This window comes from Ursus americanus, chromosome 18 (genome assembly GCF_024610735.1).
Source record: "Ursus americanus isolate L20-20 chromosome 18, mUrsAme1.1.p, whole genome shotgun sequence".
In the NCBI taxonomy this organism is placed as follows: domain Eukaryota; kingdom Metazoa; phylum Chordata; class Mammalia; order Carnivora; family Ursidae; genus Ursus; species Ursus americanus.
In genome coordinates this window covers 7340267-7355659 of record NC_142144.1, presented here as the reverse complement: position 1 = coordinate 7355659, position 15393 = coordinate 7340267, and the positions used below count along the sequence as shown (strand labels likewise).

Below are 15393 nucleotides of genomic sequence, written 5' to 3'. Positions count from 1 at the left end.
TAGCTGCGGAGGATGGCTCCCTGGGTTCCGCCTCTTCCGTCCGCGGCGACCGGAAGTGGGGCGGGAACGCCGGAAGCTGTAGGGAATTTCCTGTAAGCTCGGCTTCCTCAACATGGCAGCGCCCTTGTCAGTGGAGGTGGAGTTCGGGTGAGTCACAGAGCTGGGGCGCCGTGGGGATAGATTGAAGTCGTCGGGCCCGGAACTCCCCTCCCTCTGCTTTGGGCCCCAACACGACCGAATCGCCGAGGCGTCTGGCGCCTTCCCAGAGCTACGCCACCCGCCTCGGAGAGTCTGAGAGGCTCGGTCTCCCTTGGCGACGAGGCCGTATGTCCGGGAATAGAGGCGCAAGCCCAGGCGTGGAGGTGCCCTCTGGGCAGTCTTCAGTGCCCTGTGCCCCGCCGGACCTAAGAGACGTGACAGTTAGCTAGCGGCCTCCTTGCTAATCCCGTTTTCGACCAGGCCCGTGCGTCTGGCACCTGAGCTCCTAGAACCGACAAGGACCACCCTTCACCTCCAAATTTCTTCCTTCGGTCAGCAGTTTCCGCTTACACGGTTCCTGGAGCCTTGTTTCTCATGGGATGTGTAGCCAAGACGGGACTCCGTCTCTTTCCCAAGATTTGGGAGTGTTAAACAGACCTGAAGCCCTTTCAGGACCTTCAGTAAACTTGCTGATTGCTTTCTGCAGATCTTGAGTCAGGTGGAGATACGGAGATAAATAAATAGCACAGTGGAGGAGACTAAGTTGACAGGACAGCATGCACAAGACAAGAGGAGCAGGGTTGGGGCACACACACCAATAGCTGAAGAAACCCAGATCAGGGAGGAAGTCTCCTCAAGCCGCTATCTTCTGTCCCCTACAAACAGGTTTGTCATGTGATTTCAGAGCTGGAGAAAAGGCAAAGACACTGAGACCCAAGGGATGGGTGGAATAATTTGGAGTCACATGGGAAAAGCCGGGACTAGATATGTGTGTGCGGGTGTGTGAAGATAAACAAGCCAAGGCTTATATGAAAGGGAAAGTCTGAAACGGTGATCTAAAACCTCTACCCATAAATGCCTTTCCTTCCATTGGATGCCCCCAGTTTCTTTCATGTTTTCCCTTCATTGGATAGTCCATTCAGTAGCCATTTATTGAGTGCCTATCATGTGCCAGGCAGTGAGCCAGGCACTGAGGATACAAAGATAAATAGAACTCTGTCCGTGTCCTCCAGTGTTCAGTGTTTCTGTCCGTTAGAATAAGGGGGTAGTCTCATGAATGTTAACTGCGCTTTAATTGACAATATTGTCTGGCCCCATGGGTCCAATTAGAACGATACTGGTCTGGCCTCCTGACTATTTTGCTTCACTGACCCTTGGCTCAGCTATACACCCCCCCACCCCCCCATAGCTTGGAGGTTCTAGGAGGATCCCTGCTGTCTTGACAGGCTTCAGCAGAGCTGAAAAGGGAAAAGCTGCAGACTGCCGGTGTTCAGGTTTCTCTGCAGTCAGCTTACCTTTCACTCTTACTGAGTCAGACATGATATTTGTTCATCAGGAATGTCTGTCTGCCGGGTACCGTGCTGGCTCCAGTGGGGAGTCCTACTATGAGGAAGATATGGTCCCTGCCTTCCTGAGCTGACGGACTAACTTAATTACCCCTTTTCTAGTCGAAACATCTCTAGGTTCAGCCTTCGTCACCCTCAAGAGCAAGAATGAGCCCCACAACATTCCTCCCCTGTCTCCCCATCTCCTGACACCTCCTCTCACCACCACAGTGTCCCATGAGAATGGCAGTTTCTCAGGAAGCAAGAATGTCTAAGATGTATGCCAAACCCAGATTCCTTCTCTCTTTGTCTCAGTGCGTGTTTTCTTCCCTGGCTTCTCTTTCTTTATCTACATTTCTTACTGGACTTCCTTCACCCCCCACTGTGAATCTGAGCCGATTTGCAAAGAAACCGCCTTGCCCATCATTCTCTCCCTCCTGTCCCTTGAGTGACACTCTGGCCCTTGAAGAGTCCAGTTAGGGTTTTGCCTCTTTCCCCTGAGCAGATGTGGTCCTGTCAGTCCCACCAGCTTTGATAGACTCTCTAGAAGACCCCTCATACCTTTCACTCTCTTGTCAGGAACCAGTTCTGCCGTCCTTCGTCTTGCCCCCTGAACTGTCCTTAGCAGCGCGTTTTCTCAGGTCACACCAGATTCAAGTATGCGGTAGAGATGTGTTGTGCGTCCCTGGGGCCCAGATGTGAGACTCCCTCTCCCTCACCCCTTCCCTTCTTCCTGAGACTGGTAGGTATTGGCAAAGGGAGGTAGTGCCACTGAGGTCAGAGAAGGAGACATGGGCATTTTCATTCACTTGGCAAATATTTCTTGAGGACCTGCTGTGTGTCAGACCCTGTTGTAGGCAGAGCTTGTACTCTAGCAGTAGAAGGGAAATAAATACACAAAACAAAAAATACATGAGATGAGCTGATGGAGATAAGTTAGAAACAGTGAGGGCAGTTTGGGGATCGTCTGTACTTGCCACTGGTACAAACAAACACTGCCATCAGGAATTAGGGGTGAAGGGAAGATGAAGGATGGAACTCCTTAACTGAGTTTGAACGTCGGACCCTGTAGGACATGAGAATGTCTGTCTTTGGTTCTCTGCTGGAACCAAAACAGGCCCCTTGCCCGCCTCCCTGAATCTCTCCAGAGGCTGGGCGTTCACCTTCCTCCCCTCCAGATGTGCTGGCAGTAGAAATGCCAACCCCTCCCTTGGGGGGCCAGTGAATCCAGTGGTGACAGGTCACTCTGAGCAAGGCTGCTTCTCCCTTTCTCTGCTTGCGAGGGGAAAAACAGCCTTGGCCTCTGAGCCTGGCACCACCAGGTTTGGCCACTCTTGGTTGTTTGCCTGGGTCCCAGTGCCTCCAGTTCCCACCCCTCTTCTCTGACCCCCAACTCCTGAGCCCCTTGCCTGTCACCCTCCCCCACCCCAGCTGCTGCATGTGCCAGCCCCCACCCAGGAGAGAACGAGGCTCTTGGAAGGGGATAAATGGAGGCTCTGTGCAGGCTTGCAGCTGAAATGGCCCTGCGCGCGGCCACAGATGGGCCTCCTCTCCCCCTCCACATTTCTGCATCAACAAAGCGTGACCTTGTTTGGATGACAGTCGCCCCATGTTTCCCCCATGACAATGCTTGCCTTGCCTTTGCCTCCCAGTGGACTGTCTCAGGACATCTCTGTTCTCTGAAATTGGGAAAGGGTGGTGGGGTGGGAAGTGTCACATCCATCAAAAGTCTGTTAAGGCCTTCTCAGTTAAGATCCACGTGAAGTCTGAGATGGGAATCAGGAGACCCAGAGCAAGAAGCACTATGGGGCATTGAAAGAGCCCTGGTGTCTGCATCATAAGCCCCAGCTTCTGGACTTGGCTCCACACATCTCTGCTGTCCCAGCTTCCCCTTGGCCAGGTGCTGGCGCACAGAATTGAACCAAGATCTGCCTTCAAGGGGCTTTCTGGCCTTTGGGGAGTCTTGTTTTCTTTCTGCCAAGGTTGTCGGGGCTGAGCAGAAACCAGCTGAAATTTAGATCCTGCTTCAGCCGCTGCCTGTGTGACCTTGGGCAAGTCACTTAACCGCTCCAGGCCTCAGTTTTCTCCATCGTATGGAACTAATATTGTTTGCCTCCCTTCCTCCTTACCTGGGATGCCCTGTGGATGAAATGAGATGAAGGGTGTTCTTGTAAATGGCAAAGTTATTGCTAAGCCCAGTGGCGTCTCAGCCTCCAGCACGGCGGTGGAGTGGCATCAGGGAGTGGCACAAGCAGGGGCATTTCAGACCCTCCCCTGGCCAGAGGAAACCCCTCAACACACAGGGTCTCCATCGCGTCCGATGGTGGCATCGCAACACTTGTGTAGATGGAAAGAGATCGAGGCTTGAGAACATGAAGTCACGTGCCCAAGATCTGGGCATCAGGCAGAGGGAGAGTGTGGGCTCCCAGGCTTGTGCTCTGAACCCACGTGCTGATCTGCCTCTTGAGAAAGCAGAGGAGTAAAAATGAGAGTCTGCCAATGTGGGTGCCTGGTCACGGTAGAAATTATTGACATCCTACCTGACCACATCAGGGAGTCACGTTTGAGAGTCAGTCACATACTGGTGGTACTCGAGCTGCCCCTGAGCCTTGGTCTGTGCATCTCTTGGGCTTCTAGTGTCAGCCCCCTCCTCAGTTTTCAGTCGGCTCAGCTTCCTCAGGAGCTCACCCGGCTCTTTCTCTGGCTCTCCTTTGCAGAGGCGGTGCGGAGCTCCTTTTCGACGGCATAAAGAAACATCAGGTCACCTTACCTGGACGGGAGGAGCCCTGTGAGTATGCGCTTTCCGAGCCCCTCTCCGGGGGCCGTGGAGCAGGAGTCTAAGGGGTCACTCAGCCCTGTTCAGGAGGGCCCGGGGAGGATTTCCCTGGCCAGTGGGAGGGAGAAGAGTAAGGAAGAGACATCACCCCAGTGCCCTTCCCCCCCATGCTCTCTGCGATGAGCCAGCGTGGCAGGAGGGAGGTAGCGTGGCTTCGTCCTTACAGATGTGGGTTCTGTATTCAGACAGACTGGAGTTTGCATCTCCTTAGAACCTCAGGCCAGGGGCCTCCCCTCTCTGAGCTTTAGTGCTCTTGCATGGGAGGTAGGGACGGAAGTCCCTGTGTGCGAAAAGCTGTAGCATGCATCTCCCTTGTTACTCGATGGCAGCAGGGAGGGGTCCTCGTGAAGGGGGTCACCTTCATCAAGAAGGGAGCAGTGTGGAAGGGCTCACATGGTGCGAGGATTTAGGTGAGGCGGACAGCATCCAGCCAGAAAGGATGGGGGAGGTTGACTAAGGGAACCAGTGAGGTTTTTTCGTTTGTCCATTCAAGTACTCGTTCATCTTCCTCTAACAAGTACATACTGAGCACCTCGTGCTCACAAGTACATACTGGCAAACCACGTACCAGGCACCGAGGAGACACGCAAATATGAGCCAGTCCCTGCCTTCACACTGGGGGGAGGGGAGAAGAGGTAACTTGTGGGAATCCAACTGCACAAATACCAGTATAGCTTGAGGCAGGGGCCCTGGCATCACAACCCCAGAGGTGCTCTGCCGCCCTAGCAGTGGGTCCTCACAGGAGCAGAGCGCTCAGGAATGGGAGCCCATCTACTTCGGGTCGGCGGGGGCGGGGGGGGTGGTGGAATTAATCCTAGGAGGAGGCAGGGGACTGGGGTTCATGGAAGTGCTCAGTTGAGAAATGGTCGTGAAGTCTGACAGGGTTCTTCTGGAACTGGACACATCTGCTGGGAATCAAACAATTGCCCAAATTCACCGGCTGCCAAGGCTGGCTGTGACCCTCCCTTAGGTTGGAGAGCAGTGGCATAGGGTGGGTCTGTGTGCCGCATTCCCAGGCAGGGGACATTCACCAAAGCACAGGACGCTGCCATCCTGGAACTGGAAGTGGCCGTGAAGCTGGGGTGAAATGTCAGGACTGGGGGACAGTGTGCGGCCCCAGTGGGGGGAAGACCCAGGAAGATAAAGGTGACTGTTTCTTAGTTTGACAGATAGCCACACAGCCTGGGGAGGGAACAAGGGGCTCTCAGAAGAAGCCTCTCAAAGATGCAGCCTTAAAGACCTGGCCGGGAAGTCAGTAAAGTCTCCTGAGCTGTGATTCACTTGTCCTGCGTCAACGTGGCACGGGCGTCCACAGGGTTAGTGATTCCAGTCCCCCTCATTCGTCCGTTGGCCGAATGGTTACCCTGTGCCGGAGCTGGAAGTACTCACTCTGTGGTTGTGGTTGGCTCGTCTGGTTCTCGTGCCTCCTTTGTATGAGGCACTGTACTAGTTGCTGGGCGTTTGGTGGCGAGCACGACAGATGCGGTTCTTGCCCTACGTGGAGAGTAGCGGAAGTGGAAGCAGGCAGCAAACCAGCAAACACCTAATGTAAACTGGACAGTGGTGGGTATTGGCACGAGGGGAGCAAACGGGTGCTCTGAAGGAGAGCGCGTGGGACGGGAAGGCCTCTAAGGAGATGACTTTGAGGTGAAGGCCTGAAGGGTAAAAAAGCAGCCGGCCTGGTAAGTTGGGAGGGAGAGCAGAGGTGCAGGGGGCCCATTCCAGGCGGAGGGGGTAGCTCTTGTGAGGGCCTCTTGGTCAGATGCCTCAGGGTGGTCCAGGTACTGAAGAAAGGCCAGTGTGATGAAGACCACAGGCTGAGTTTGGTGTGGTAGGCACAACCCCGGTTGGTTGTGCAAATAATTGTCACAAATTCTTAGGTGGTAGCTGCCATTATTATTCCGATTTTAAAAACTGGAAACCCCAACTCAGAGATGTCAAGGGTCTTGGTCCACACCATATGATTATTTAAATGGCAGAGCTGGGATTTAGAACCAGACTTCAGGGTCTCCAAAGTCCTTGCATGGTGCCACAAACTCCCTGAGTCACATGCCATCTCACACCTGCAGTATATGTTCTGGTTTCTACACTTTTCATTCATTCATTCATTCATTCATTCATTCATTCATTCATTCATGCCTTCAACAGCCACTTACTTTGATTTTTGTAAGGACCGCAGTAGATATTAGGAAACCAAACCTCAGAGAGAGAGAGAGACGGTGACCTGTCCAGAGTTGTCTAAGTAGGGAGGCGGGGCTAAGACCCGGGTATTTGATCTCTCATCCTCCATCCACTGCTTAGCAGGTAGATGGGGCCTACCCTCCCCTCTCTGGGATGGCAGAAAAGCAAGCAGGGGAGAGAAGCTGAAATGGCCCCTTGACTCAGTCTTTGGGCCTTTGGCTATGGATCTCCACCTCTGGTTCCCATTTTTGCCCTGCTGCACCCAGAGGCGTAGGTCACACCGCAGCCACAGAGCCTGCTGGCAGCTGCCAGGCATTACCCTGGCACACAGGAGCCCAGCGGGTGCCGCCGGCAGAGTCTCACTCTTCCCCCCAGCCCGTGCCCAGCTCTGTCGACTGGCAGCCTTCCCAGCCCAGGGGCTGCCACTTGGCCAAGCAGGTCTTGGAGACTCCAGCAGAGAAAATAGCAACCATAAGATTATGGATTGTGACAAGTCTCACAAACAAGGGGACTCCAGGGCCCTGGGTCCCGGGCCAGGGGAGAGCTTCCAACCCAGCCAACTTGGGAAAAGAGAATGGGCAAGGCCAAAGGGGGTGAGCCTGCAAGAGGAGTCCTGGCAGTACACGTTTGCAGATCATTTACTTCCGTGGGCCTCTTTTTTCCCATCTGTGAAGTGGGAGGTTGGGCTAGATTTAGTATTTATTGAGCTGGTTACCCACTGGACATCCACAGTTTGGCAAAGTTGCTTCCAGATCTGAGCACACAGTTCTGGGCATCAGGATGTGTGGTTGGTGAGAAGTATGCTTATCGAGGGGGCCGTACTAACAGCCATCTCTGTGGAACAGGCCATCTCCTTGATTGGCAGGGGTGGGTGGGCGCCATCGGTTTGGGACACTGTGGCCACTGGGGGCTGGCTTTTATGCATCAAGGGTCTCTTCAACGCAGGGCCCCCAGCCCGTGGTTGGTCAGTGGCCTGGAGCAAACCCAAAATGTCAGGGGAGACAGACTGTCCCCATGTGGGCCTTACCTGCCCTGGTCCCCAGGACGAGACACTAGGCCTCACCTATCCCTGCCCCTCTTCCTCTGCCCTGCCTTTGTATTACAGGGTGGCCGGCCAGGGAGCTGGAGGGGAGCTCCTGGCGCTTTAAACTGCTTAGCATGCATTTCACAGCCTCTCTGGGGCCAGCTGTTCCTTTCTCTGCTCTGGGGCCTGTTTGCTGATCCCCTCCCCACCGCCCTCCTCTCCCCCAACCCCTCCCAGTCCCTGTGCAAAATTGCTTTTGAAAAGATCCACTTTCTGCTTAATTAAACAATGAGGAGCGTCCCCTGCACATCTGTAAACCTCCTTCTGAGGCCAGTTTAGCCCACAAACTGCTCCATTCTTACCCCCATTCACTTGTAAATGGACCCTCTGATGTTCCCTCTACCCTCTCTTCTCCTTTACTCCCCCCATCCCTGCTCTTTCTTCTCCCTTTTCAACTAAGGCCTGGGGTGGGCTCCCAGAAGAGCCTGGAGCCTGGTGGACTTGGTGGGAACTGGAGCGGTTTAACCTTATGGAGGAGAAGACTTAGGGGATCCAGCTCTCCCAGATCTCAGTGGCGTGGGGAAGAGGGGCTGCTTTTGTTGGTGTGGGCCCCATGGACCAACCAGGCTTCTTGAGGGGAGTGTCAGGAAGACAGACTTCTGGTTAGGAGAAAAGTTCTTCCTGGAGGTGATCAAAGAGAGGCTGGATGTGGGTCTGTTGGAGTTGGGGTTCATTATCAGATCAGACCTTGGGATTGTTCTCTTTCAGCCCAAGAAGCTAGGGTGGACACCAGTGGAGGGACCCTGCCACAGTGGATGGTCCGTGTCCCCAGACAAGGACAGTGCACTGGGGCGAGCTTTCGTAGGTGCTAAGATTCGTGTGCATGGTGCCCCTTTGCCGGCAGCCTGCAGGAACGGGATCTGGCAGCCAAGAGGAGAAGGAGCCCTGAGTCGCTGTGGGCAAATAGACATTGTCCTGGGTGTTGGACACTCCCCAGGGCCTGCTGCTACCTTATGCCTGAACGCTCACAGCAGTGCTTTGGGGTTTGGATTGCTGTCCCCATTTGTCAGAGGCTGACACTGAGACTGAGAGGCGAGGTGACTTCCTGCCCAGGGCATCTAGCAGCAGCCCAGGGTCTCCCGGCTCCAGAACCCCAACTCTTAACCACACTGCCCCAGAGCAGCAGCCCCCACTCCTGCTCTTCCCCAAATGTGCGGGCCAGGCTTCCTCACTGGAGACCTGGTATCAGGTGCTCACCCAGCGCCAGCATCCTGGCCCCCACAGCCTCAGAACGTGAGTCCTTCCACCTGGGTTGTCTTGGAAGCACGCAAGGGTTCTGAACATCTGAAGTGGAGGGAAGAGGGCACCTGGCTGGCTCAGTCAGCAGAGCATCGAACTCTTGATCTTGTGGTCGTGAGTTCAAGCTCACGTTGGGTATAGAGGTTACTTTAAAAAAGAAACAAAACGATTTTTACAAATAATAAAATAAAATGGAGGAAGGCCAGTGTCTGGGGCCCCCTCACCCTTCCCAGTCCCCCCCATCCCCTCATTGCCTCTCGCGCTTCTGATGGCAAGGTCATAGGTCCCCCAGAAAGCCCCAGCCAGTCCCAGCGTTACCCCATGAGTGCTGGATTGTACTCTACCCACCAGGCTGTCCCCAGGGGGCCGGGGCCTGAGCAGAGCAGGCAGAAGCTCGGGACGTTGGGAGAAGGCAGAGGGTACCGGGTTTCCCTCTGGATCACAGCACGATCATGGCACAGATGTGCCAGAAGCTTCACATGCATCGTCTCATTCGGTCCTCACGACAGCCCTATGGGGTGTTCTTACCATTCCCACTTCCCAAGGAAGGAAGCCGAGGCTCGGAGAGTCATAGGACCAGGACGTAATGGCTCAAACTCAGAACCAGGACTGTCTCCGTTCTCAGCCTCTCCTCCCGCCTCTGCAGCTGTCCACATGTCAGCAAACATCTCGGGCAGGTTCTGTGTGCAAGACTCTGCCGTGTGGTCTGGGCCACCGCCGGGTCCTCAGGACACACTGCGGTTCATAACAGTGGTGCCGTGTATTTGAGCTGATCTTGGTACTGCGCGTCACCAGAGAAACATGGAGCACAGGCCCTGACAGCGTGGGTTCTGTACCCACGGAGCACACCTGGGGTTTGCGAGGAGGAAGAGGCCTCTTCCAGAGCAGAACCGTCTCAAGGCCCCTGCATGGTCTGGCTTCCTCTCCTGCTGATCTTGTCTTCTCTGTTCTATCACCTTGAACCTGCCAATTCCATCTTGCCTCAGGTCTTCGTATATGTTCCTTCTTCTGCCTGGGGCGCTTCCCCATCCTGCCCTACTCATCCTTCAGGCCTCAGCATCAACGGGAACATCTCAGAAAAGGTTTCCTGCCCCCACACTAAGAAGATAGCATTTATTGCAACTAATTCCGTCAGTGTGCCCATCTCCCCTGCTGGCCTGTTAACTCCCTGAGGGTGCGCTCTGTGTCCACCGTCTTCCTAGCACCTGGCACGTAGCAGTTGCTCAATAAATATTTGTCTTGTGAATGACTGCATGGGATCCCAGGAAAGAAACCACCCTCCGTGGAAGTGGGAAGGCAGGAGGACCTGGAGGGGGAAGGTGAGCGGGAGATTCCCCAGAGACACCAGTCCCTGACTCTGCTTAACCCGTCCTCCTCCCCTGGGCGCCTTTGGAAGCCGACCATCTGGCTTGGAGCTATTTGCATATTGTCTGGGCCTTAGCAAGCCTAGCAAGATGTCCCCGGGGGGGGGTGTTTCAGGCCAGGCCGAGTGGCCCTTGCAAGGCCTCCCCGCGAAGGGAGCAGCAAGTCCCACCTCTCCCCACCCCCAAATCCAGGCATGGGGGAACAATACGGCGACCTCACCATGGAAACAGGCTATCAAGAATGTGGGCAGGCCTGGGGGGCACGGAGGAGGGCGGGAGTGACCTCCGCTAAGAGGAGCATCATGATAAATGAGCCCGAACCGACAGCAGACTCACCCCCCGTCCACCCCTTTGGGACTCCATGATGGTGCCATCACTTGGACGACCCCGACATGACCACTAGCCCTCCCCCTCCCCCCAGCCTATCTCGAGTGGAGCAGAAGCCCCCTCCTCTTGGAGGGAGTCTGGGCCCTTGCCCCGACTGGGTCCCGGTTCTGTACAGGCCAACCGGGACTGTGGAGGTGCAGCCGGTGGACCTCGGGCCAGGCACTGCCCAGTGCCTCTCAGCTCCTCCACACACACAGGCACAGCCCCGCCTGCCACGCTGGCTGATGGATGTGTCAGACCCCAGCGGCTGTATCGAGCGGCCGCAAGATGTATGGGCTGGCGGCCCACCAGACAGGGCCAAGATGGAGGCCTAGGGGGAACCTCGGGAGCCAGGCCTCGGGGGGGGGGGGAGCCCAGCCGGGAGTCCAAATGGACTGCAGCTAGTCGGAGGCTACACTCCGCATCCCCTGCCTGCTCTAGGAACCGTGCGGACGCCAGTCTGCTTTGTTTAAAAGCAAGAATTACAACTGAAAGGCGGCAGCCTCAGGTCTTGGACGCTTTGCCCATGGCCCCGTGCTCTGCTGGCGGACGATCCACGGAAGTTGGCATGGAGCAGAGGGAACGGGTCCATCCCGGGTGCAGCCTGCTTGCCCTTCAGGAGTGTGGCATGCAGGTCAGGGAGAATGCCTGAAAACCCTGCCCGAGGCTCGTTCTGTGATGGAGACATGCTGCTGGGCCAAGACTGGGGCAGAGCGGGGCTTCTTGTCCAAGCAGCCTTTCCCTCACCCGCAGATCAAGGCTGTCACTTTGCACAGAGAAACCAAGGTGCTGCCTGGACTTTTCTCCAGCTTCGGCCCTGAGCTCTGCTCAGGCGTGGGTCCAGGACGGCAGACCCCTCGGTGACTAAGTCAGGATGGAGGTGGCTAGCCCCAAGCCCTACCAGCTTCCCGGAGACTAGCTGTCTCCCCAGGGCCTTCAGTCCTCAAATGGTCTTGGGGAGAGAAGGAACTCCCGCAGCCTCAGGAGACCATCTGTTGGGGGAGTGGACAGGTGAAAGCCATAGGCTTTGAGAAGTTTATGGAGCCAGATTTCAGTGTGCTGTGGCCTGGGACCCTGTTCCTAGGAAAGGAGAGGTGATCCAGGGCCAGGTGGCTCTCAGCCTCCACATGGTGTGCACAGAGCTCAGTGGCTGTCCCAGGACCCCAGAGTGACAGATCTCAGTGTCCAAGCTGAGCAGGAGAGGCCCTTTCGATCCTGAAGCTCTTGCCTCTTCAGGGTGGCGGTCCCCAGCCTGGGGGGCTCTGTGAAGGTGGGGGTAGCAGGGCAGCGATGTGTCAGCGGCTCTGGCTGGTGAAGGATCCTTCTCTCCGTCTGCCAGAGGAAATTAACTGATGTTATCGGCTCAGCAATTGTTTTTCTTCCCTCACAAAGGGAAATATATGCAGACCCCTCAGAGAGCAAAGCTGAGTCCTCCTCCTCTGGGACTGGCTGGACAGAGAAGGGTGGAGGGGGTCCTTCAGGGCCCTTCAGAAGGGGGCCTGTCTGTCTTGAGGCCCCCTCACCTCTTTAAGCCTTGAGCGGTACCCCTTGCTCCGAAGGACTCTCTGGCAGAGCGCCGGCCCCCTAACCCCCTTCCTCACCTTGGGAATCTGTAAGTCCAGGGGCCACAAGAGCCTGGTCTAAAGAGGTCCCCTGAGCCCCGTGTTCACTTCCTTCTGATCCAGGCAAGGCTCTGAGGGCCGGAAATCGTGGGGGGTTGACAAGAACTTGTTCTGTGCCTTCCTCTCTAGGGGACATCCGGAACCTCCTTGTCTGGATCAAGAAGAATTTGCTGAAAGAGCGGCCAGAGTTGTTCATCCAGGGAGACAGCGTGTGAGTCCCTTTCTTCCCTCCCTGAGGAGGGCAGGCGGGGCGGGGGAAGGAGCTTTGAGCCCTTGTCCTTGGGTTCACCCGCAGCCTTCTCGGGGTCCTGTTCTCCCCTTTATCCTCCCTCCGTCTTTGGGCCTCAGCTACTCTCTCCATACAGGAAGTACCCTTTCATCCCTCAACAATCTGGGACTGTGGTTGTCCTGTAGAACTTTCTGTGGTGATGGAAACGTTGGGTGTTCTGTGCTGTCCCGTGTCGTAGCTCCTAAGCACATGAGTCTGTTGAGCCCTAGAAACGTCATCAGTGCCTCATCGATACCGTGCTGGCGGGCACAGGTCTAGAACTCCAGGGAGTCACTGTGCCCCTGTGTACACAGGCAGGTGCGCACGTGCACACACACACACACACACACACGTGCACGTGCATGCTCACTAGGGTGAGCTCACCCCTGCCCCTAGCCCAGAGCTTCTGGACCTGTCCCAGACCTAGCCCGGCCTCCTGGGAAAAGAGCCATGCTCCATGTGCCAAGAAGTCACTCTGCTTCTACAAGAAGGCGGCCCGATGTGTAAGAGAGGTGGGCAAGGCATGTGTGGGACCTAGTCGTCATCCCCTTGCAGCAGAGGTCACCAGCAGGCCCTGGGGGCTAAGGCTGCTGTTCAAGCCCTGGCTCAGGTCATGGTCCAGCGGTCACGGAGGCCACTTCCCAAGGACAGTAGTGCTCCTTGAGCTGCTGCCAGCAGGGGCCAGGCAGGTACCTGTCCAGATGTCAGCCTCCCCTATCTGACAGCAGGCAGGGCTGCTCTCGGGCGTGTGGGTGCTTGAGGCCCCGGGCAGCCTTCCCTGGTTCTGAAGAGCCAAGATAGCCTCCTCTCCAGGATGGGCCTGTGGGAGGCCCGGGAGAGTGAGGTGAGACCCCTGGAAAAGTAAGCTGTGCCCGTGGTTACTGGCATAGACACAGGCAGGCAGGCGCCTGACACGCATCGTCCCGGCTCATCCTGGCACAGACCAGGAGGACGGCTGCGTCATTTGTGCCATTTTTGAACAAGGAAGCTGATGCTTGGAGAAAGGAGATGAGTTGCCTGAGGTCCGGGAGGTGGTGCTGGAATTTGTACCCATTTTTCCTATCATCCCAAAGGCTACAACTGTCTGGCCTGGTTTCCTTTAGACTCAGTGTCCCCTTCACTGCCTGGGTGCTTTATAATCAGAATCTTGGGAGGGAACGCTCCCACCACATTGTCCTCCAGCCCCGGGGCCTCAGCCTCTCTACCCCCCTGCTGCCGCCGCCTCCTGCCCTTCGCTCCCTGCTCCTTACACCCTCTTTCCCACAGGCGGCCAGGAATTCTGGTGCTGGTTAACGATGCGGACTGGGAACTGCTGGTCAGTACCTCGGGAGACGTCCTTCCCCTCACTGCTTCCCCAGCACAGCCTTGGGATCTCATCAGGCCCAGCGGGGGTGGCTGGCTAGGCACCTGTCCCACTTGGCCTCCAAACTGGGGCCACTCAAGTCTCCCACCCCAGGGAGGAAGGAATGGGTAGCAGGGGCAGTGGTGCTCTCTCCTCCCTCCTGAAGATTTGCAGGTTAATGTGCAGGGCACCCATTTTTCTGGTAGATTTTATCCTTCTCTCCCAAAGCGGCCAGGCCCCCTCCTCCCGTCCCGACAGCTGGGGTGAAGCCCCTGATGGTCTCCTCCTTTCTCCCCTGGACCAGGGTGAGCTCGACTACCAGCTGCAGGACCAGGACAGCGTCCTCTTCATATCCACGCTGCATGGCGGCTGAGGGCCCCCCTCTGTGCCTGGGCTCCCTTGGGGTGGGGAGAAGAGCGCGATCAGACATCCCCTGGGGCCCTGCTTCCAGGTCTCCCTGTCCCACTTGGCCGCTTTCTTCCCTGCTCTGTCCCCCAAGCTCCCTCCAGGCAGGGAAAAGAGGCCAGGTGCTAAAAATGAGCCTTTCTCAGGCACGTGAGTGGGGGTGGGCAGGCTCAGCTCTGCCTCCCTCCCCAGCAACTGAGGTGGGGGAGGGTGCCCCTCTGTTTTGTCACAACAGGAGGGGGCTCCCTGGCCAGGTGACCCAGCTGCCTTCCACTCCTTGTGTCTCAGTCTAAACACCGAGTGACCACTGACGAGGCACTCCAGCTCCTGGGCTGTAGTGTCTTCACGGAGAAGATGAATGGACCGGAATAGCTGATAGGAGGCCCCTCCCTTCTCCAAGATGGGAGGCGTCTCTGCCTCAGTTTCCCCATCTAGACAGCAGAGGGCTCTGGCTGTCCCCCACTGATATCATTATGGAACCCCAGCTGGGGTCCCCTATTCAGTGCTGACTCCCCCTCCCAGCAGCTGCTCTTCCAACCACACCCCTCCTCCTGCTCCCCCATCCCCAGCCCTTGACCCTGGCAGGCCTTCCCCCCCACAGGCCACCAGATGGGCTTCTAAGACCCTCCCCCAGCAAAAGGCTGCCTGCAGCTCATTCTGGAGAGAGAGAGAGGAGCAGGAAAAAGCTTGGACTGGCACATAGAGGCCTGGGGGTCGGAGTGCCTCAGTTTCCTCCTCAACAGCAACTGAATATTTATGAGTATCTGAAAGCAGGCGTGATACGTGACGGCACAAATGTAGACTCTATCTCCATTCCCACCTCCTGTAGGAAGCAGGATTGGGGCAGGCAGCACCTGGTAGGCAGGCCCCCTCCTCCCTCCATCCCTTCTGGAAGTCTTGGGGCCTCAGTGCCTGCAACAGCTGGCCTTGGGCAAATAAAATACGAGGTTGTTTACTAGCTTTGCCTGGAGCTTCATCCTTAGAAACCAGTGGCACCCCCCATCCCCCCCCAGCCATGGTCCCTGGTCCAACCTCTCTGCCCTCAGCCTAGGGCTTTCAGAGCTGCCCTTCACCCAAAAAGAGGGCAGGGGTTAAAACCCAGACTACACAGACTGTCTGGGAGAGAGTGGTCTGATAGGGCCCGTCTGGAGAAGACGGAGGCC

The 15393-nt window shown here is 56.4% G+C and overlaps 1 protein-coding gene across 1 annotated transcript; it reads left to right on the top strand.

Moving 5' to 3' along the window:
- Positions 1–64: 64 nt before the first annotated feature.
- Positions 65–15188, top strand: URM1 (ubiquitin related modifier 1). The gene is made up of 5 exons (XM_045771171.2): positions 65–147; positions 4241–4311; positions 12345–12426; positions 13750–13798; positions 14130–15188. The coding sequence occupies exons 1-5, from the start codon at positions 113–115 to the stop codon at positions 14196–14198; spliced, it is 306 nt and encodes a 101-aa protein (XP_045627127.1). The 5' UTR covers positions 65–112; the 3' UTR covers positions 14199–15188.
- The last annotated feature ends 205 nt before the right edge of the window (positions 15189–15393 follow it).